Consider the following 23,469-nt stretch of genomic DNA (forward strand, 5'->3'; position numbering starts at 1 on the left):
AATACTGTCTCCCTGGTGATATCATTGGACAAGTGGCCTTCAGCCCAAAATGTTCTAGACAGAAGATATCTAACTAATTATATTTTAAGTGTGAGATGCAGTGGGATTAAAAGTGTCTACTAACATGTTTGCAACTGATTTAACTGCTCTGCTATTTTCTTCCAAGTGAATAATTATATGTTGTGGTAGAAACATGAAAAATATTCTGACCTCCAGCTAAACCACTTATCAGACTTTGGAATTTTACTTTTCAAAGTTACTGAATATGCTTTGCAGCTGCTTTAACTGACCAAACAGATGTTAATTTTTGGATTGAGACATTAAAGGAAGGTCTCAGTTTAAAAGCAAATGTCACATTGTGGCCAAATTTTGTGTTCAAGTAGACACGTCCTTCTTTCCTTCTTTCCTTCTTTCCTTCTTTCCTTCCTTCCTTCTTTCTTTCTTTCTGTCTGTCTTTCTGTCTTTCTGTCTTTCCTATGTAAAACTCCCTATTTGGTTGGGCTTTGTTGGTTTGATTTGTTTTTCCTGCTTTACATATTTTGTGTTTCAGTGGTGTGTTCTGTTTTAAAACAGAGCAATTTCTCAAAGAATAGGAAATAAATGCTGCAGTTTGTACCATTCACTGCTATGCCTATGCAATAATTTGGGACTCAGATAGTAAGAGCTTCATAAACTGTTCCTGTGAGTGCGAACTCTGGTAATCCATGTTGTGAAAAGTCTCCCTTTAGTTGCACTTAAAAGCTGAAACTAGAAATATCAGCCAGATATCTCTCTAAAGGAGAAAAATGTAGTCATGAAACACTTTGATGATGAGAAGCAAGCAATTCTCATAACATTAAATCACTACAAATAACAGAAAGTAAAACCACTATCATTATCCTTTATGTTGGTTATGGCTACTTTTTTAATAATACATTTTTTTATCATGTTTTTCCACAGTGTTGCCAGATGAGAGAGAATTTCAGTATGCTGCTAAAATGAACAATCTGGATACCATGGAAAAGCTGTTTAAAAAGAATGTTAATATAAATGCTGTAGATACTGTGAGTATGAAGTGCCTGACACATCACTGATATGAAGGGTGACTCCTTGGGGTTGGGTGGTGGAATGCCAGCATGCCAGCAGGCCCCCTCAGCTGCAAGGTGGCGATGCTGCAGAAGTGCCCTCTAGGACCTGACAAAGAATCATTTCATGCGGACATTATGGACATTAGGACTTGTGCAACATAACTCTCAGGTTTCTGCATTTAGCCAGTAGTCAGGGTATCACACTGGGAACTAAGGACTTCTCAATTGTGCCCCTGCTCTAGTATTTCCTCAGAACTCTTTGGTGACTAATTTCTCAAGTTCTCAATCTTTCTGAGTGGGATGACCTCACCCCACAGTCACTTCAAGAATGGATTAATGCTGCTAGCATTACAAATTTCTAGAGAGAAGTATTACTCTTTGGTTTGCATGGAACCATGGGAGCATTCTACAATGTCCTCTGGCTCCAGCCTGAGCTCAGAGTTCATATTACCCTGGATAAACAAAAATGTATTTCTTATGCTGACTTCAACACTATGCCTAAAATCTGAGGATGTATACTTCACAGTAGCTAAATACAGCACTGTGTTCCACATGAGAGGTAGTTCAACAGCAACGGAGCAGTCATGATATTAATCTGGGAGTTTTGCATAACAGTGTGTTCTCAGTGGCTACATATAAATCATCCACCTGTGAGTATCCAATGTTACTTAATTCTGGGTTCTGAAAAAATTTGCTTCCCATGCCCACATGCATTTTCATCCACTGGGGAATTTAGAAGATAGTATGATGCATTCCTTGATTTGTATGTGAAACAGACAAGGAGACAAACATTTCTTCTGAGTACACTCCTCTTGAATACTGAGAGTATCAATTACATTATGCTCTGAAAAGTCACTTAAAAATAGTTCTTTCTTCCTTCTTGCTTTCCAGAATTCAGGAAGTTAAACTAAACACATTTTCAGTCCAGTAGTTTGAAACTTTACTCTGTCATCCTTAAACTAGACCTATAGTATGAAAGAGTTACTAGCATAACTTCAGAGGTGTTGTGCTTTGATTGATTGTCCTAATAGGGATGTAGCTTATGCTGGCAAAGCCATTCTTTTTGCTAATGTTGGTCATTCCTGCCCCTGTACTCTCAAGCCAAATAAGAAAGCTGTCAGAAGGTGAGCTTTTTGACAGTACTCTTTCTGTATAAGAGGCTTTTTTCTGACATCAATACACATCATAAGTCCCACCTTTTTATCCTTTTGATACCTATAGCTGTAAATTTAAATTTATACATTTAAAAGTCAGGTGATCTGCAGAGAAGCTAAGAAAACAGATCCAAACTGACTTTTAAAATTAGTTGGTTAAATCTCTTAGACATCTTTGTATGGAAACCGTCAGTGACTTATGTTAAACCTAGTTATGTCCACTTTAATTGAAAGCAAAACTCTCTCCAATGCAGTTTGATTCAATTTAACAAATCCCTTTAAAATATATACCACTAATTACTTTATGGAATTCTTCCTGAGAAGCACTGAGTCCATTCGCCTCTGTAAAATTACTCACTGTTTGCAAGGTGGTAGCTTTCATTTACGTAGATGATGACTCAGTCTGGGAACGTGACTAACACTGAGTGAGGGAGAAATCTCGTCTTGCATTGCAGAGGTTTAATCAAAAGGAAGGAGGATACCAAAAGCCAATCTAATTATGTACATATAGCCCTCAGCTATTCAAATCATACCATGCAATAAAATAATAAACAAGGGTGCTCCTTTTAGTGCATGCATCTCCTCTATGCAGTGTTTTACTACTTAATTCCACTTTGACATTTTGATGAAGCGACAATACTATGTATACTAACAAAATCATCCTGTTTTTACAAGAATTCTCTAAGATCAATACCTAAATTCTATCCAAGGAAACAAAACAAAATATGTAGATAAAGACCAAGTGTGAGTGTTGAAGGAGAAATATGAAATAGTATGTATTAAAAGGTACATTTGGTAATAATCAGAGAATTCCAAAATTCTGATCACCTGCACAGGGAAAAGAAGTGTATTACAGACCTGACAAACAAAGCTTTGCTTATTCCAGCTGAAGCGCACAGCATTCCATTTTGCTGTTGCGGGAGGCCATGTGTCCGTGGTGGATTTTCTTCTTCATCACAAAGCTAGACTTGACATGGCAGATCAGGTAAGCTGGCTTGTTGTGATTCACATGTATAGGAACACCTTTGGGGAACAGTAAATGTAGGTATTTTTCTTGTGCTCCCAATTGTTCGAAATCAAGAGCTTGCACTAAAAACCTCCTGTTTTTCTTAGAACTGGACATATTTATATGAAAAAAGCATTTTTAGATGAAAAACACATTGCCCAAAGTTTTGTCTAACTTGAATACCTGAGTGAGCATAAAGCACCTCCCTTGGCCAGGTGGCAGTGCTTTGTCTAATACAGCCGAGGATATTATTTGCCACATGCTCCAGGAGCACACTGCTGACTCAGTTCAACCTAGTATGCACCAGGAGCCCCAGGTCTTCCTCTGTCAAACTGCTTTCCAGGCAGCTGGCCCCAGTTAGTACTGCTGCCTGGGTTTGCTCCTCCTCAGGTACGGGACTTTGCATTTCCCCCTGTTGAATTTTGTTATGTCCTTGCCAGGCCATTTCTCCAGCCTGTCAAGGTTTCCCTGGATGGTAGCACACCAATACAGTCTATCAGCTATTCCTCACAATTTCATATCATCTATAAATTAGCTGCAGGTACATTTTGCCCATAATTCAGGTCATTAATGGAGATGTTAAATAGCATTCCCAGGATGGATGCCTAATGGGCATTGCTTGTGACTGGTGTCCAGCTGTTCATAGCTTGGAAGGTTTTACAGGTCAGACTTCTGGGCCACAGCCACAAATTTTGCCCAAGCCCAGATTTATCTTATTGCCTGCACACTGAGTACATGTTCCCTCCATTGTTTTCCACTGCAATTTCTGCAAAATCAGGAAAGACATCGATAAGCTGGAGTGGGTCCCATGCAGAGCCTCTAGAATGATTAGAAGTACAGCACATGGTATATGAGGAGGTATTCTAATATCCAACCTAAACCTCCCCTTACACAGGTCCATGCCATTCCCTCTGGTCCTGCCAGAGCAGTGGCTGCCCCTCCTCTTCCCCTCAAGAGGAAGTTGTAACTACAATGAGGTCTCCCCTCAGTCTCCTTTTCTCCAGGCTGAACAGACCAAGTGACCTCAGCTGCTCCTCATCCTTCCCCTCAAGGCCCTTCACCATCCTTGTGACTCTCCTTTGGGCACTCTCCAATAGCTTTATATCCTTTTATTGTGGCACTCAAAACTGCCCCCAGCACTCAGGGTGAGGCTGCACCAGCATAGAGTAGAGCTAGTCATATATTTTTTAAGATATTAAAAAAAGGGGTTTTTTTCTCCTATAAGAGAAAAAGGTTTTACAGAATTTGAGAGAAGAGAACCTTAAAAGGGGCCTAAATGGAAAGTTATGGTGACTCATGGAAATGTAGTCATTACATATTATCACCTGAAACGTCATCCGCCGCACCCAAGACTATCTATCTTGATGGTTTCTGGAGAGAGAAAATAATTTCCTGGTAGGACTTAATCCCCCCATCTTAAAATGGGATCAGTCCTTCTCTAGGGATGCCAGACCTTCTGTCAAGAAGAGGTCAAACATTTAGCTAGGTCTTGCTCTATTCCATTTAGCTTAATTTAAGTGAGATTAATCCCACCCACACTGTCAAGTGTTAATACTGCTCTTCTAAAAGCCTCCACATTGGAACCTACTAATACACTGAATCAATCAAAAAGATTTAAAGAAATTTCGCTTGAGGTATTTTGGTGGTAATTTCTGCCTTTGTCATTTTATTTGAAGCATGGCCTGACAGTGGTTCATCTCGCAGCTTGGACTGGAAATCTGGATATAATGCGAAAATTAGTTAAAGCAGGTGCTGATCAAAAAGCTAAGAATGAGGTTTGTTGATGACAAATTTTTACCAATCCTAAACATGTTTATGTTGGAAAAAAATCACTTACTGACTGATTTACCATTTTTCAGGAAGGAATGAATGTTCTGCACTTTGCAGCTCAGAGCAACAGCATTAAAATAGTTGATTATTTCCTCCAAGATCTTCATCTGAATGACTTGAACAAACCTGATGGGGTACAGTGTGTTTCTGTTTATTTCTTTGATGTCATGAGGCTTTTGTTTTGGGGGAAACAATCTTGACTTGGGGAATTTCAATGAATTTTAATTTATTGACAATTAAATATACTTTTAATTACTGACTTGGATACTGAGAAACAGGTAAAAGAAACAGCCAGAAAAGCATTTAGGAGCAACACCTCTTTTCCCTCTTTGCCCGTTTCAGTTGGACTGCAGACACCCTCTCCTCTGCTGTCCTTGCTTTTGCTGCAAGTGGTGCTCAGTCATGGTGAGGCAATGGGAGGCAGAAGAGGTTGGATTCAGTCCACAGTGGATTCCTTTTTTCCTGCTCTTTGTTTCTTACCATTTTCCTCTGCTCCAGAAAGCTTCTTCCATGGGCTGGAGTCACCTTGTGGGTGTATCTCCCGCTCTGTCTCCTCCCTTGCATCTTCTTGTGTCTCCTGCTGTATCTCCCCTTGTGCATCCTCCATGCCACATTAGTGTCCAGCCATTCTTAAACACATTTTCACAGAGGCATGGTTCTATGATGGGTTGAGTGTTGGCACGTTGTGGGACAGTGTGACTCAGTTTGGTCCACTGTGGAGCCAGCTGGAAATGGCTGTGTGCAGCACAGGGCAGCCTCTGACATTTCCCACACAGCTCATCTTCACAGACCCCTGCCCTTACCAAAACCTGCCAGTTATGGCCAACATGCCCATGTTTCATCAAGGTAGAACATAGAACTATTTGCAGCCATCCTACAGAGGAGCACTGACTCTCCAACCGTGCCTTGTCCTCATCAGGTTTTCTGTGTTTCTATTTTTAATTCCAACAATGTTGGGATCTTGCTTTGAAACGTTACTTAGCTAAGTCAGATATTTTATCTTTACATGAGGAAAACTTGTTCTTGTGAGACCTGGCACCAAAAGAACAAATCTCCCGTATTTTTTTTCTGAGTTTCTTGAATTTCATTGACCCAAGAGTGCAAAATTCTGAATTCTTTTTACACATGACCAGTCTGACAAAACAAAGTTAATTTAACAAAGCATACCTTTGAAGTTTCAGGTCTTGGGAAAGAAAAGGTGAGCAAGCTCCTTCTCTTTGCTGAGGTTGTGTCAAAACTCTCTATTAGGTGCATACATTTTTTTTCCTAGGCATTTCTGTAGGTTACTATAAGGCATGATATTAAGCCATTTTAACCAGCTGGTTATATGCCTTCGTGTCTGAACAGTGGTATGGTTTTGTGTCAATATAACTTTCTGCAGTTGAGTTTGTAAATGGTTTGAAGAGTTTTTGTTAGTTTCAATACCACCAAAACCCCTATACAATGTACAGTGCTAAATTCAGGCCTCCTGGATGGAACTTCTGAGATATGTCAGTTTTGGTCTGTGTTTGCAGAACTTGGATCAAACAAGTTAACCCATGGAAATAAATCTTGCAATTTCTTTGCTGCCTGTTTCTGAGCATTAATGACACAGTTATTTTGATAAATATTTTCAGACTGAGAAAAAATAGGATTAAAAGATTTTGAGTGTATTTTCCACTTTTTTACCATTTCTAAACAGTTCTTATTTATTTTATTCAAGATATGCAAGATGTATAATCTGTTTATTTTCACTAAGTATATTTATTAATTACTTCTCTTCTTCTATTTATTGACTATTGTGTTAATCTCCTTAGCCATATAATATGTAAATTTTAATGTAGGATACACATACACATATGCATGCCATATATCCAATAACTAGAAGTAAAGTATTTCTACTTTCTGTAACACCATGTTCCTTTCCATAATTGTTTTCTAGAAGGGTAGAAAGCCATTTCTTCTGGCCTGTGAAAAAGGCCATGTTGACATGATAAACAATTTGATTGCTTTGAAGCTATTTACATCTGAAAAAGATAAGGTAAATGTTTATTTTTCACGGAAGTACAACTACAAATGTGCTTACAAAAGATTATTTTATTTCACTGGAGTTATTATACAATCAAAATATCTGAATATGTTGCATGGATGCTACAGTGCTGGTAGTGATATATGTGACCAACAAACATAAAAGGATGATGATTTTTTAGTGATAAAGGGAAGACAGTGGGATGATTGCCAGGAGACTTTTCCATACACATTCATAATTCATGCAAAGCAAGACTAGCATATGCCTGTATGTTGAGAGACGTGGGAAAGCCTGGTGGTAAGGGTGTCAGCCTCTGTTCTGGGAGACTGTATTTCCCAGTGTTGCACTCTCTTTGCCTGTGTCTGTGTGTCACTGCCTGACCAATTTTTCAAAGATGTTTAAATACTTCAGGTTGCAAACAAACACCTCTAAATTCTTTTTCAGAGGCACCTTAACACTTCAATCTGATTGAGTTTTCTTTGACACTATATTTTAAGGTATCTTAGTAATTTTCAAAGTCTGCTCATAAACTTATTTTTTCTTACTTGACTATTTCTGGAATGAGCAAGTTACTATTTCTCTGCATCAGAGGCATTTGAAGGACAAATACATTAAAAATTGTGAAATTGTCAGATACTGCTTTTACAGAACGACATAAGTGTATGCTTGGGAAGTGATGTTGGGTTTTTTTAGTATTCTGGTAACAGTTTAAAAACTTCAGTGCACCCAGAGCTCTGCTGTGCTAAGCAGTTTATCAGCAGAGGTTGAAAGATAGTATTGTCCCAGACATGTAGCAGGTTAAAAGTGTAAACAGCACCAGGAAGTAATTGCTGTGGTCCTGCAAATTAGCCAGGAGAGAAACTCATCTCTTAGGTCACTAAACCAAATCGCACTGTAACCATTGTTCTTAAAAAGGATTCCTGCTTCTTCCCACTCAATGCTGTGAATGAAAAACTGTTCTGGACTCTCATTTTTCTGAGGGTTAGAATTCTTCTCCTAATTTTTTTAGCCATTTTTATATTATTTCGTATGCTAGCATTTTCTTTGAGTTCAAAACTGCTGCTCTTCCTGAAGTTGTTCTTTGTTTTTATTTGCTTGGTGGTGTGGTGTTTTGGTTTTGCTTTTGTTTCTGTTTGGTGTTTCTTAATTTGCTGGAGAGAAATTGCACTGATGGTGACAGAGATCAAAGATTGCAATGTTGATATCAAAGATTGCAATGTTGATATCAAAGATTGCAATGTTGATATCAAAGCCATGACAAATTTCTATACGCTGACCTAGGCTTTTTTAATCTTTAAATCAGTGGTCTCTGGGGCTCAGTGTAGTTCCCATCCTTGTGGGAACCAATACCTGAAGTTTCAGTTTGATTCGTTTGTCAGGAGTTAGAATTTTTGCGGGTATACAATGAAGTTTTCAGACAACCAACTAGATCAGCAATGTCACGTCTGCATACATGGGACAAGGCCCTTTTCAGATTAGATCGAATCTTGGAACATGCTGTGTGGAGCTTTTTGTTGGTTTTAGTTAATGTCTACTTTATTCTGGGTTTTAAAATATATTATTTGACATCTTAATTTCAAGGAGGGAAATACAGCACTGCATTTAGCAGCCAAAAATGGTCACAGTGAAGTTGTAGAAATTCTGCTTGAACAGTGGGAGGAAATAAATGACCTCAATCAGGTAAGTAGGCTGAAACTGTTGAAAGAAATAAAGTTAGAGATTTGAAAAGTTTTCTAAAAAATCAAATTTGAAAGGAAGAGAAGTGGCACTGAGGACACTTCATTAGTCTTGCTGGTTTCCTAGTAAATTTGCATCCTGTTTCCTTGTTCCTTGTCCAATTATTAACCTCCATTATAATAAATAATTAACCTCCATTAACTCCTTCAATGTCTCTTCCTCTGTCATCTATTCCTTACACATATCCTCCGCTGCATTTGGCAAGCCCTTGCATAACTACTGGTGGAAGAAAACAGAGGAAAGGCCTTAACCTCCCTTGTTTTCTGTCATCCAGCATTTTTAGCCACGTGATCCCATTCCTTTTAACATCCCACTTTTAACATTTCTGGTACTTTTCAGCCTATTCATTGAGCCAGTTTGACTTGCATGCCAGGCACATACCATCACATGCACCTCAGCAAAGGGGTCTCAGATTTGTATCTTGTTCATCTGAACTCAGTTGCATGCACAAAGCTGGCTGCAGACACTACCTACCCAATTTGCTTTCCCGGATTGGCGTTGGTGAGCTCAGCCAGCATATTTGTTGGTTGCATATTAGCTGAGAATGTTGTATCCCTGAGTTAATGCACTCATGAGCTTAATTTTAAGGCTTAAACAAGGAGTGGAGGAAGGAAATGTACACTAACTGCTCATCTCGGTGTTCTTGCTTTGCAAGGGTTCGTGTCTCTTCCGTTTCTTTTGTGGGGCAGCTGGAACAAACTGGCAAGGTAGTTTCCTTTGTTGAATGCCCACTGTGGGAACCTGCCATGTGGCTGATGATTTGCTCTGCTGGGCCAGTAGGCAAAATGTCCAAGGCCCTCTTCTTCCTTTATCAGCAACAGATTGATGAGTTGAGAAGTTCTCTCTTATCCAACTTCTCTGCTGTTTTCAGTTGTGAGGCACAGGAGCCTCTTTGAAATATGGAGCCCTCATCTTTCCAAGGCTTGTCTAAGAATGTCTTGTCTAAGAATCTGCACACAAATCTTGTACTGCTTGTGCTCCTGTCTTGGCATGGCTAGTGGGGTGAACTTCCTGTCCCGCTGGAGATGTTCTGATCTGGATATGAACAGATCTCTCTTTCCATAGCATGAGCAAAGTACTAAAATATATTCAGTATACCAGAATAATGTCAGGATTTTAAGCAAAGAAAAATTAGGATTTACTGATTCTTTTGTGATTGTTGAAACACCAGAGTAACTTTCATTAAACCTTTGTGTATGTTAGGTGTTGAGAAACAGGGATTAGATCATTGTGTAGCTGATGTAACCTATTTTAGAGACTTGCTGTGGAGACGTGGAGACTCTTTCAGTGTGAAAAGATTTGAAATAAATATGAAACAGGATTATTTTTGCTAAAAGTTCTTCTTATAACTGGCACTTGGGGTTGCGAATTTGTCAGAAATCCATGGCAGTGTACTGACAGAAACTGAAATGCACTGTATGTACTAACGTGCTAGTGGTGTTGCCTGGTGTTGAATGGCAAAAATTCAATTGTTGAATGGCAACAATTGCTGCCCACCACCTTTCTGTCTGTGCCTCTTGCTAGCAGTCTTCTTTGAAAAGAGCATGATTAATGCTTATGAAATAGTTTTCTGTATTGTAAACCTTACTGTACATCTGTCCAGATAAACATCATCTGTCACTTAACTGTTGGTGAGTTGCCATGTCATTCAAGAGGTAACTTGGGACCATTCAGGTTGTGTTCTCTTGGGTCCATCTCTCCTCTCCTATTGAGCTGGATGAGCCCAATGGAGCCTACCAGATGTGGTTTGTGTCTCAGTCTCATTGTCTCATGTCTTAAATTGGAACAGACATTTTGTCTCTTTTGGTCTAGAATGAAGAAACTCCATTTTACTTGGCTGTTGAAGGAGGTCATGAAAAATGTGCTGAACTCTTACTGGAGGCAGGGAGTGACATCAATGTTTTAACTCAGGTATGTACACAGTATCTCTCCTAGTGGGATATACTAGACTGTGGAAAGGACCTTATTAACTAAGGATATTTGCTCTGCTTTTTTTTTATGAAACTGGGAAAAAATATAGAATGGGGAATGTGGAGAGTACTAACAGAATAAAACCGATATGGAAGAAAAATAGCATTAGATTTATTTGATGGGGTACTGTAGTGGAGCTTTTTATTTCCTCTATGCCCACTAGTACCACATATGACTAGAAAATGTAATCAACTAGGATAACTGAAAATCCTCCTTTTTGGCAGTGTATGTGACTGATCTGATGACAAACTTTTTATCTACATCTGGTTCCTGAACTTCAGTCCAAGTCATATCTGCTGAATGGCCTTGGCTAGCCTGCTGCATGAAGTTTATGATTACAGCAGAATGAGAACTTGTTTGTTTAAGCAGAATTATTTTCTAAGATGTTTTCTATTAATTTTTAAAAATTTATTTCCTATTAATTTATATTTATTTTTCTATTTATTTATTAACTATTCTATGGATTGATTGCTTAATACAACTGCACTTGCTTGGTAAAGGTCTAACAGACTAGGAGACATGCTGGCATCGTTGTCCACGGCACAGTATAGATGATGATGATGCTGATCTGTCTCTTTCTTAAGAGAAGTTGAATGGTGCTATGGGATACTGGTGTTCTTTAGTATGTGTGTTGTGATATAGTAAAAATGGGAATTTCCTTCACTGTTTACAAAAACATCATACTAATTGCTGATCCACTTCATTTTGTATGATTTTATCAAAGGGTTTTATTGGTGGAGGGGATACGAACACAAATTTTAATGCAAGATTACCCTATATTTATACCTCTCTTTAGTACTGTTCTTTTTTGCAGCAATAAAAATGTACGTTTTTCTATCTATCAAATTTCTTTCAGAACAATACCAGTGCTTTGCAGGTTGCAATTCAGAATGGACATCTATCCTTGGTTACTTTCCTTATTGATAAGAATATTGACCTGATTCCTAAACCCGAGGTCAGTGTTTATCAGAATAACTCTTCTGCTGCTGCTCAGCCTGTCCTGTGTTTCCTTGGGAATTCAGACAGCTGAATGAGATTGAGTAGTTCCTTGAATTTTTTCCTATACACATTATTATTTAGTTTCTAGATGTAGTTTGGCAACACACACAGACCAATAGAGACAAGGTCCTGTTGCTGAGTGCCTGAGCAGGCTGGTGCAGTGCAGAGTAGATGTGGCCAGGTTAAGCCAAGGGCCAGGCACTTGGAGAAGGGGAGCAAAGCACCCTGCTTGAATTTAGCAGTAGTAATGTAATGCTAGTAGTAATGCTATGGGCAAAGGATAACTAGAATGTAAATAAACACTTCAGTGCTTTCACCCTCTGCAGGTAAATGCACCCTCATTGCCTTCAAAATCTGCATGCCAACATTCCTTGTGATTTAAAAGGAAAGAGGTATTTACATTATCCAAATCCTCTCAGTTTAGATAGTACAGATATTTGAGATTTTCTATGAATAGGAAATTATTTTCCTCTTCTACAGTACAGGATGAAAATAGAATCTGGACTTCATGACTTATGCCATGATCACTGGCCTCTTGCAGAAAGCTATCAAGGAATAACAATTTGTGATGTGCTTGAAATATTTTAAAGGTTGGGCAGTTGTTGCACTGCTTGTCCTCATTAGCAGAAGCAACTCATAAAATTGTAACTTACATTTTGAAAATATTTCCAGCACAATGTTACGTAAGAGCTTGCTTTATTTTTCTGTAGCCCTGAAGAAATGGCTGTGTTTTATAAAGACACTGAACTGGTGCCTGGCACCCATGAATGGTATTGGTAGGGAATTATTCTTTAGCTGTATTTTACAAGAAACTGATCAGTCACAGGTTCAACATACAAAGTGATCTTACCAATCTAGTGTGGATTTTGACTGGTGTTGCATCTCTGCCCTGGTTATTTTAATAAATAACCACTCAGATAAAACCTCTGGATTTCTTACTAGCTGTAATTTGTCATATTTTATAAATATGACAGCAAGTCAGTTTAGTATGAGGAGCATTTCCAGCAGCAACATGTGACAAGGGTTTGTTCCTGGAAGGTAAGTTTTGACATCTGTTTACCAAATACAGAATGAGTCTGTCTCCAGGCTATTCAACAAAGGGCAAAGCCACTTTTCTGGGGGGGGTAGGAACATTACCCTAATCTCTCTGTTGTCAGGATAGCAGCATATCTCAGGTAGGAACACTAAAGAGGAGTGCCTTGTGGCATTCCTAAGTGGTGGCACACTGATGCACACCCAATGCAGTCAGCATTTCCAGTCTTCTCAGCTGTATTTGTTTATCTTCTTCTGTGGGTGTTGCAGGAGCAGGCTACCACCTCTGGTACAACTCCACACATCCAGGTGTGTTTTCTGCAGTCTTGAACCTCTGCTGGAGCATGTCACCTTTGCAAGGGGTGGGCTTCAATAAGAACCTCTTTCTGGTTTGCATGAACTTTTAATAACATACCCAAGTATAACAATTTATTATTTTCCCTCCACAGCAGAAGAATTCCCCTCTCCATTTAGCAGTTATCAGTAATAATCTACCGGTAGTAAAAAGCCTTTTGGATGCCAATCATGACATAAACTCCTTAAATCACGTAAGAAAAACTGGGAATTTACACAGCTTGATTGATAAAGCAGAGATTATGTGGGTTTTGTTTGAAATTTTTTTTTCCTTATGATACCAGGGTACAAAAAAAGAGGAAGGAAGAGGCAATTCCTCTCTAGTATTTTTGTGTGTGTACATATGTATTAGTCACTGGTACATGCTGTGCTAATACTGTTTGAGCAAGATAAGGATAGTACAATGCTGTATACTCAGAAAATGTTTGGGTAATGTATTGTTCAAATGTTATGATTCAAGTGTAATGAATGACAGAAACATCTCATTGGTATTGGCTTCAGAGGCAAGCCCAGTGCAGAACTGGGCTGGGAAAAAAATTTGGCTGGAAAAAAGTTAGATTTTCCTTAAAGCAACCCACTGTGTGGGTTTAAATCTGTGTTTAAATCTGTGACCAAAACAGTGCTGGTAAGACACCAATGTTAAAGCTGTTGCTGAGCAATGCTTGCACAGCATCAAGGCCTTCTCTGTTTCACACTCTGTGCCCCCAGGTGAATTGACTGGGTTGCTCAGGGAGCTGGGAGGGGACACAGCTGAGCAGAGGTGAGCAACCCAGCAAGACTGAATGACAAGGTCACGGGTCTCTGTGATGCCATCAGTGAGAGTGTTCAGCTGTTAGCTGAAAGGATGGTGGTTTGAGCCCATCCACGGACAGCTACACCTATCTTCCTCACCTTAACCAGGATTCTTTGGCCCTGGTTGGTGTCAGTGGTCTTTGGAGGCCTGGTTAGTTGTTGGCCAGTTTGCTGTGCATCAGATCAGTTCACTGTAGACCATATCCACAACTGACGTGTGCCATATTTACTTTGGTGCTGCCATGCTTAATCCTGTTTTGCTGTAAAAAACCTCCTATAATTGTTAATGACTATTTCTGCTTTTGCTGTGTTGTCTATCACTTTGTACTGCTTTGCCTGGTGGAGTGATGATAAAAGCACTGGCTTGTGCCTGGTCTTGTGTTTTAGGCCCTACAGTGCCACTGTCTGCGTACTCAGGTAACCATCTCATGGAGAAAATCAAAAATTGCACCTTTTCCTTTCCCTCCTTGGAGAGGCGCTTTGTTGAGAGAGGAATGAATAGCGTCTACCCCTTCTTCTCCCCCAGGACAGGTCTCTCCCACCTTCTTGTAACACTACTTGGTTCCTTGAATATCCTCATATAATCACACTGTTCATACTAGTGTGTGTTGTGAGCATGGTTTTGATTATTGTGAATAACAATTAACAATTAATTGGGAATGCCACACTGGGATTCACCCGGAGGCAGTCAATTCTCAGGTAGTATTGTATGTGGACAGAATTGGACATGTGCCTGGGGCCATTACTGCCTCCAGTAGTTTGGGATTTCATGCCCTAGCCGGAATGTAGTCCCAAGTAATTCATATACCATCTGAAGGAGGGGAGCCTTGCCTGCCCTGATGAAATACAGGGGTTTTTAATGTTGTATTGGGCCTGGCCCTTGCTAATGAGCTGCCATCCAGTGCCTCAAAAGAGGATGAGGGTTTCCTGATCAAGGAGCACACAAAGCGACACTGAGAAGGTCTCCTGCTCTGAAGCCACCCATATGGACACTGAAAAGGTTACTTAGTTGGAGGTGCCACACTGTTGCTTAACCAGAGACCCAGCCCTCAAATACAATAACTGTGCCCGAGCTCCAGGAGAAATGATGGAAGTAAATGTTGATTTGGTTAGAAAGAGAAACAGCAGCTCTTGCTGAGGGGCAAAAGGGGGAAGATTCAAAAGAGGACAGGAAAGGGAAAAGACAAGAATGACAACAGAGGCAAAACTACCTGGCGTCCATCTCTGAATGACCTCTTAGGTAGGCAGCAAGTGTTCATCCATCAGCAAGGTGAGCACACTGCTACCTGACTGCTCCAGTGCTGGGAAGGTAGGGAAGCTCAGCTGCTGGGGTCCATCTCTAGGGACTAAGGGATTGCCAAAGGGATCAGAACAGAGGCAGCCACTCATAAGTCTCTGGAGATGGCTCTTACTGAGCATGAATGCAAAGTGTCTCCTCAAAGAAGATACTGCAAACCAGCAAGGCAAGTAAACTACCACAGAAGGTATCCAGTATCTGAGGGAGTGGTGGTAGAGGTGGACTACAGTGACCTGGCCAACAACTAGGCCTCCAAAACTCTCAGTGATATCCAGTGCCCATGGTCCATATGGCAGCAGATTGTACAGAGCTCGCAGACACTGGCCCCTGACCATGACAGACTCCAATGGTCCAACTGTGTACTGGCCTGCCACCTGTGGCACTTCAAGGAAAATCTATCTTTCCCCTCCTCATCAGTGTTACATCTCAGCTGTGGAAAGACTGTCCCAGCAGGTCTGCCGAGTCCCACTGTGGGCACTGTGGCTCCTTGTTAGGGAAATGCATCCTGGTTTCCCTCATGACATGTAGGGATGCTCACCACGATAGGGACAAGGATGAGTCTTTGAGAAATCTGTGGTTCACCCCTTCCCATTGTTCATTTTATTGCTAGAGATTAATTTATACACATTTTTGTGGAAGTCGGAGGCTGTCATTTGTGGTTGGAGTAAAGTATGACGGTAAGACTTTCTGGTCACATAAAAGAGAATTCTGTAAATTTCTACAACACGTCTTTTGGAAATGTTTTGTGCTTTTGTCTCTAGCTTGCCCTAAGTTGCATACAGTAGGTACTGATGTATCCCTAAATTTCTGCAGGAAAGAAAGTAGGGTGTATGGCTAATATTTTATTTATAGGAATAAAAAAGTAAGGTGTGAGATCATGTGATCATAGTGTAAACTATAAAATTAACTGATGACACTTCTAATGTGGAACCTGAGCTTGGTGCTTCTTGGGAGTGCAAACTTTTAAGCTAAGATCTAAAGGCCAAAAGGTCTCTAAACAGACCTACAGAATGTAAACTTGCAATGTCAGAGAAGCACAGGCACAAAACACTCAACTTAGAAGGATGATGTGTCATAAAAAACATACTATGGAACATTCCCTTATGTGCAGGACTTCCATAATTACTCCATTATTTGCTGCTGGATTTTCTTACTCTACTTTCTGAAGAAGGATAGATAAATAAATACATAGTTAGGAATATGTAGCTATGTAGAGACTATACAACCCTCCTTTCAGATCCAAAGTTTTACTTGAAGCTGAATGCCCCTTTAGCTGTATTTCTTGTTAATGGTTTGGCCTTGTTTAATGGTTTTGGTTTGGGTTTTTTTGTATGTGTGTTGTTTAAGGTTCACTGAACCCATTACGGAGCAGGTAGACTTCAGCTATATATATATCATAATTTTGTGGTAGGGCTGACTAAAAAGCTCTGTTGTGGATGTGGCATATTGTAATATTCAAAATTATGGATGTTGAGTTGTCTTGGCATGAATTTCAGCAGAGAGAAGGTTACTTGAGAGGATAAGATGGGTGTGGGATGGTGCCAGTCGCATGAAGACCTCTGTCCAAAGCACCTTGCCTTGAGAGGGAAGGGAGGGAGAGAGAGAGAGAGAGAGAGAGAGAGAAAGATTGTTAGTTTACAGCACATTAGAGGGCCATAACAGCAACTCTTTCCTGAGCCAGCTGGAACTTCTGCCTTGCTTTCCTGCAGAGATCCCATATGCTGTCTTGTCTGCCTGAAACAAAACCGGCAGATCTCTCATGATTTCCCTCTGTTCAGTATTTTCTCACCAAGGTCACCTCTTGTGAATCTATTTTAGATTCAGCCTTTGAGCATGCTGCTTCTAGCAGTGAATTTGAGTTAATGCATATATTTGGTGTCTTTAATTCCAGAGGCAGGAAACCCCTCTACATCTGGCAGCTGATCTTGGCAATGTGGAGTTGGTGGAAGTGCTGCTGAAGTCAGGCTGCAATCTCAAAACTGTGGATAAGGTAAATTGCATTCCTCACACATCTCAAGATTACACGATGTTACTTTTTGGTTTATAATCTTCCTTACAGAGGTGCATAAAGCACATGTTGCCACTTGTGTTTGCTAAGTAAAGCTAACTACAAAGGAAGTCTCCTTTTAATATTGCTATACTTGCAGCTTGCAGAGATCTGAAATGGTTTTGTGAAGAGCTGTAAAACTTCCAAGCTCCATGGTTCGAAGGATAAACACTGCTTCCAGAGACTTTTCATGGAAAAAAAGGACTAGGCTTGCAGAGAGGAAAATGGCCTGTGGGTGCTATAACTGTGTACCTGCAGCCAGACTCATTGCCAGGGGAGATGAAGCTTCACCAACTGCAGTGGTGGAGAGTTTGTCCTTTAGCACTCCGGGTCATCTGACATTCCAGATCCATTCAGGTGGATACTTAAACCCTGAGATGATGTTCTGCCTGGAAAGATAGAGGCAAAAATGGCAGTGGCTGGAAGAAGTACCAAAGCAAAGTTGCTGGGGAAGTGCTTTTGAAAGGACAGAGTATCAAACCCAGTATTTACAAATTCTGCTAAATTACTGCAAGATTGAGTTTCCCCTTCTACACTTTTACCACTTTTCTTGATTTTCTGTATGACTGAGTTGATGGATTTGATGTTTATTATGAGCAAAATCTCACCCTTTCATATCTTTAATAAGTAACTTCCCTGCACAAAACTGTCCTGATGAGAAGTGAAGCTTTATGGACTAGGATTGTCTTGTTTTGCCCTAGCCTTATATGAGGCCTGGGGCTCTGAGGGTAGGGTGCATGGTTGGTGTGTTTTGGGAGGCTGAGGTAAGATGCTGCATTGTAGTTAAGCCTTTCCATTTAGAATCATGCCTACACTTGCCAAAGAGCTGCAGTTCTCATAGGGGTCAAGCCAGAATGAATCTCATCCACTTTAAAGAGCACCTCAGCCACTGGAATATTTTTTCAACCTATTTGTATTCCAAGGGCAGACCCAAAAAATCACTTATTGCCTATGACTTTAGGCACCTACAAGTCTTTGAGCGAGAGAGTGCCCTCACATTACAGCAACACTGGTAGAGCTCAGGACTTGTTATGAGAATTTGGCTCTGAACCAGTACAAGTTCTGGTACAAGCCACCTTTCTGCATTGGCTTTATTTCTTGGAGTAGCTTTTTCCTTGCTTATTTGCTGGATGACCCCTGACACCATGCCACTGATGGGGACATATGCGAGTACAGTGCCCTTTGAACCGAACTGGTGCTGATATGCCAAAAACATTACTGTCCTTGCTGAACAGTAGACAGGAAGAAGAGGAGCCTGCTTTGATTGCACAGTGTTTTCCTGGCCTCCATGCCCTGGCAGCAGGAGTCCTCAGTCTCCAGAGAATGTCATGCATCTGCTTCTGTCAGAGCTCAGGGAATGCACTCTTGGGAGCTCTTCTTTCATCCCACCTGCAGATAAAACTGTCTTTGGTTGTGAGTGATAGGGCACAGAGAGCTCCCCATATGCAAGACTGCTGTGCTACATGTGCATGCGGGATGCCAGCAGTGTCTGCTCTACCACAGGGGTACAGAAACACCCCCTTTATCCACTCCCTCTCTCTCCCCCTCTGGGTAAAATACAGAGCACCTCTCCAGAGGTGTGCCCAAGGAGCTCCTGTGATCTCTGGACTCTTCACATATAAAATATGCCTATGCCTAAAAGATTTAATGCAATGTAAATTCCTTGGCTTCCAATGTGATGCTTTTCTAAAAACAGGCTAATTAGAATGATTTTGAGCAAAGCCAGGAGCCAGAACTCAAAAGATGTATATTAGGGAACTTTATACTATCTGGAGAGTTGAAATACGTTACAATTTAATTAATGAAACTTCTAATTAAGGGATTGGCTTATTTTAGATCTAATTTTCTAGAATGCCTGGCACTTGTTATGTGGAGAACATGCAGAATACTTAAATCCAAGGCAGTTGCACTCAGTGCAGATCTGCTGAAAAAAGACAGTTTCAGAGAAAACCCTTTAGAGCCACCGTGACACCTGTACATCGACGTGGTGATAGGAGAGATGGGTTCAGGTAGACTGAGCAAACCCCTGCAGCTGCAATTAAAACAATGGCTTTTAGTAACTGTGACTTCCTCTATACCCATGAAGCATCATCCTGTAGTTGTGCTCCTGTCAGCTGTAATGAGAAAGTAATTCTCCTTTCATTCTGTGAGCCACCTTCTCTTACCATCTAAAACAAGGCATAGGTTTGCCTTTTAAGTTGGAGATTTCCAACTTTGCCAGCCTATCCATCTGAGATGCCAGTTTAACCCTAGCATGGGAATGGACTGTATTTGTGGTAGCTTTCAGCCTGTGATACCTGGGCTTGCATGAACTTGGATGCAGTAACTGGAGAGTGCAAGCTGGTATGAAGTACGCAGCAGTCTGAGTGCAGGTTTCTGAAAGCAGCTGTACCTCACCAAAAATTCTTTAGTGGGGAGTTCAGAGTGGGGGAAAATTGACCACCTCTGCGCTGAGGGGATGCAGCATATGCAGAGCATAGAACTTTGATTGTAGCTACCCAAAAGCCATAAAAATGGTAGTAAATAGATTTTTCTGTAGAAATAAAAGGGGATGGGGCTCTGTAAACAGTTCCTGTGTTTCTTCTATGACATACTTACCCAAGATAATGTTCTGATTCACTGTCTCTGCTTTCAGCATGGAAAAACTGCACTAGCCACGGCATCAAGGAGCCATCATGCCCTCATTGTAGATATGATCATTAAAGCGGAAAGGTATTATGCCATGAAACAGGTAAGAGGCATCTTTCATTACACTCAAGATACCTAAGGGAAAAGCCAGTTCTGATTTTGAAGTGCCTTTTGGCTGAGGTGGTTCCTTTTGGCAGGCTGCAAGACTGGCCCTGATGAACTAAAGTTAGGATTGGGAATGGAAAAGTCTCTAGCCCATCCAGGTTTTACTCCTGACTAGCTGTAAAACTGTAAGCAGATCTTATCCTTTTCCTGCCTGGTGCTCTACACATAAAGGAATGGAGAGAGATCTAAGCCAAATCCATGATGCCATCATGTGCTGTGCCATCAGCACCATGGCTGGGATAACATTGGTTAAACATTGGATAACTTTGGTACAGTAAAATCTGCCGTTGAAAAATAGGCGAGTGAAGATGTCTGTGACTCCTTTGCTAGCAAGGGCTCAGCTACTTCAACAAGAGCTCCCTCTTCTGTTCCTTGCGTATTAATTATAAAACCATATCAATGAAATACCAAAGAACTTCACAACAAGGGTGAAGGACATGGCTTAGGTTGTCTGAATTTCTCACCTTCTTTCCCTAGTTATTACTTAAATGTAAGCTGCATAGTGATGGGCTTCTCTGGAGCATTGCAAGTAACTGCCATACGAATTTGTGACTTTGTTCTCCCTCCTGCTTCCTGCTGAGTTAGCCAAGTGTGTAAGCATACTGATCCTGTCCCAGAGCAGGCACAGGAATTAGCCAGTTTTACCACCCTACTCCTGCCCTGAGTGGCCAAATCCATGACACCTAGTGTTACAGGGCTGGTAAATAACAGATATAGATTTATTATTGCAAAAATGCCACCACGAATACCCTGTATTGTGCATTTGATTTGCATCAGTTCAGCTGGAGCTGTTAGGTACATCATGGTTTCTTTTTGGCTTAAAGAGAACCACAGAAGATGTGACAAGTCAGACAGCAGTAAACCCATAATGTTCTCAACCTCTTGGCATTGTTCACTGAATTTCCTGAAGAGAAGAAAAGGTGTTAAGTAGATGCTTTTCTGCAAAAGCACCAGAGATGTTGGGAAATACAAACATAAGTGTTTGTATCCTGTTGCCTGAAGCTGAGAGTGCAGCTTTTTGAACAGCTTAAATCTTATGGGTATGGAATATGATGCTGTTCAGGTGGCGTTACCATACATGGAACTACAGCATTTTGAACCATTATTTTAAGGACTGTCTTTTTCTTACATTCATCTGACTTATCATTTGTGACAAAGCATTAGTTAAAGGAATTGCCATGTAGCTGAGAGGAAGGGCATATGATATAAAGTGTGAGTGTCTTCCCTCTGTTGGCCCTTTTTTTCTATTTATCATTTCTACCCAACCCTTCTCCATCATTGTCCAGGCTGGGTTAAACTGGATTTGAGGGCAGCTGTTACCATCCCACCTTGCCATTGCCTCAAAACACAATTAGCAGCAAAGAGCAGCTGTGCTGCTGCAAAGGGTTTCTTTTTTTTTTTTTTGTTTGCATGAGTTTTGTTTTGTTTTGTTCTAAATTAAGCATCACAAGAAAAGCATCTAATCAGAGAGACCCTGAAGCTGTCCTGTGGAATGTCCTAATTACCTTGCATGTGTCAGGAAGCATGAAATAAAGTCTGCATCAGATGAAGGGAATCAAACATACATGACAATGCTTAGTTACTGAACTGAGACTTTTTTTTCTCTCCGGGTCTCTCATAAGACTAGGAAATAACACTGCTGTATTTTTCTGTATTTAATTTGGAATGAAGCACTTTATGCTTAGCATTTTTAAAACATGGCATACTGCCATTTCCTTTTTTGCTTAGTATCTGCTTTGTAATCCTCTGTCAAATTCCTAAAGAAATTTTTTTCCCTTTGAAGATTGATTTGAAACAGAACTAGTACATAAACATAATGAAATACAGAAAGAGTTGGAGTTTACCTAACTAGGAATGTTCCCTGGGCACTGCTTAGCTAGGGCTGAAATCACTGATTGACATGGTTTTTGCCAAGGTGCCCAAACAAGAGCTAACCCCAACACTCCCGTTTCAGGTGAACCATGCATACAGTAGCAACATCACTTTTAATCTGGAGGCTAAAATCCATGTGGTTTTGTTTTCTACCTGATTTTACTTATGGAGGAATGACACTAGATCCATGTTCAACACATATGTGCATATTGGTGTTTAGACACTTTGCTGATTGGGGGTCCCCATGATAAGCCTAATGGCTGATCCTGCCAGCAAAGGATCTGCAAGTCCCCACTTCAGCCAAGTGAAGCTGACAGGGTGGAGGAAGGAACAGCTTGAGCAGGTGCTGTGCCCATGCTGTCTACCCTCTCCTTGGGGAGAGATTAGTGCTTTGAGAAGCAAGAGATAAGGGTAAGAACTGTACCTGAAATCCAGCTGTGTTCTAAACACGATATATAGACAGAGCCAAGCAGCACAGCAGTGCTGGCACAACAGTTGCTGTCACTTTGCTTTTGTGTATCAAGTACCAGAGAAAGTGCGTTGTTTCGCAATTAACTAATATGTAGCAACACACAGAGGAACTCTTTGTTTCAGTTCTGTTTCTAGGATCCATACACAGTTCCTGTACAGGCACTGAACAAATCATCTGTCAGTAGCTACATCTGGCTGTTCAAGACATGGCTCACTGAGCAAAGGCTCCCAGCTCTGTTATAAAATTTATCATCTGCTTTCTTTTTCAGACACAGCTAGCTCATAGTGGTAATAGGTCAGACTTCAGTGTGTCCTTCAAACAAGATCACAGTACACAGACCAAGCAAATCCGTTCTTCCCTTTGGAATCTAGCATATACCCAGTTAAAACCCTGTGAATGGAAAAAACTTGCTGTGTTCTGGAAGTTCACAGATGAACAAATTAAAGCTATTGAAGAACAGTGGACAGGTAACAATATCTGAATGGCCAAACATAATACATAGGATAAAAAACCTCACAAGGCAGTGTTGCTTTATCAACTATGTGAATATCACATAGTGAAGGGGTACAAGCCTTGTCCCTGGTTCCTGGGAAGCAGTGCTGTAGCAGTACAGGACACTTCTGCTCTTCCTCCTGGCTTGAAGGAACCTTCCTCTTTGGAGATCAAGACTGGAAGCCATAAGCATCATAGAAGGGTCTTGCAGGTCATGCTGCAAGTGAGGACCTGGGGAACCTTATGACATAGAAAGATTTTGCTCATGGTCTGTCTGCACAACTGCCATGAAACAGGAATTTCTGGTTTCAGGCCTCTCAGGTGCTGGGAAAACAATTGTACTTGTTACTACTATTACAGGGTGTATTTCCACAGCTTGGAGAAAAATGAAAGGAAAAATTATTTTTAAGATGTATTAGGTGTTTTTTATCTCTTAACAGTAGTGTTAGGATAAAACGTGAATTTTTTTAAAAGCTTTTGTAAGCTTCAGTCTTCATTTTTCTCCTAGATAAGAAAGGTAATAAGAACGAATGAGTAAGTTCAAAA

At 40.6% G+C, this 23,469-nt stretch overlaps 1 protein-coding gene across 10 annotated transcripts in view; it reads left to right on the plus strand.

The window, feature by feature from the left end:
* Positions 1-23,469, plus strand: part of ANKDD1B (ankyrin repeat and death domain containing 1B) — a 30,582-nt gene that overhangs the window by 5,245 nt on the left and 1,868 nt on the right. For 2 of the 10 annotated variants that reach the window (XM_042012822.1, XM_042012817.1), the window contains exons 2-13: positions 940-1,043; positions 3,108-3,206; positions 4,904-5,002; positions 5,087-5,191; positions 6,979-7,077; positions 8,647-8,745; positions 10,615-10,713; positions 11,630-11,728; positions 13,254-13,352; positions 17,139-17,237; positions 19,930-20,025; positions 22,700-22,898. In XM_042012822.1, the coding sequence (XP_041868756.1) occupies positions 978-1,043; positions 3,108-3,206; positions 4,904-5,002; positions 5,087-5,191; positions 6,979-7,077; positions 8,647-8,745; positions 10,615-10,713; positions 11,630-11,728; positions 13,254-13,352; positions 17,139-17,237; positions 19,930-20,025; positions 22,700-22,898 (1,258 nt within the window). In that variant the 5' untranslated portion in view covers positions 940-977. Of the gene's footprint in view, positions 1-939; positions 1,044-3,057; positions 3,207-4,903; positions 5,003-5,086; positions 5,192-6,978; positions 7,078-8,646; positions 8,746-10,614; positions 10,714-11,629; positions 11,729-13,253; positions 13,353-17,138; positions 17,238-19,929; positions 20,026-22,699; positions 22,899-23,469 lie in introns of those variants that run through there. The other 8 variants (XM_042012819.1, XM_042012818.1, XM_042012826.1 and 5 more) reach the window with 8 other exon arrangements.

This window comes from Corvus kubaryi, unplaced genomic scaffold, assembly GCF_017639235.1.
Source record: "Corvus kubaryi isolate FWS band 111438036 unplaced genomic scaffold, C.kubaryi_AGA036_p1.0 split1-37296, whole genome shotgun sequence".
In the NCBI taxonomy this organism is placed as follows: Eukaryota; Metazoa; Chordata; class Aves; order Passeriformes; family Corvidae; genus Corvus; species Corvus kubaryi.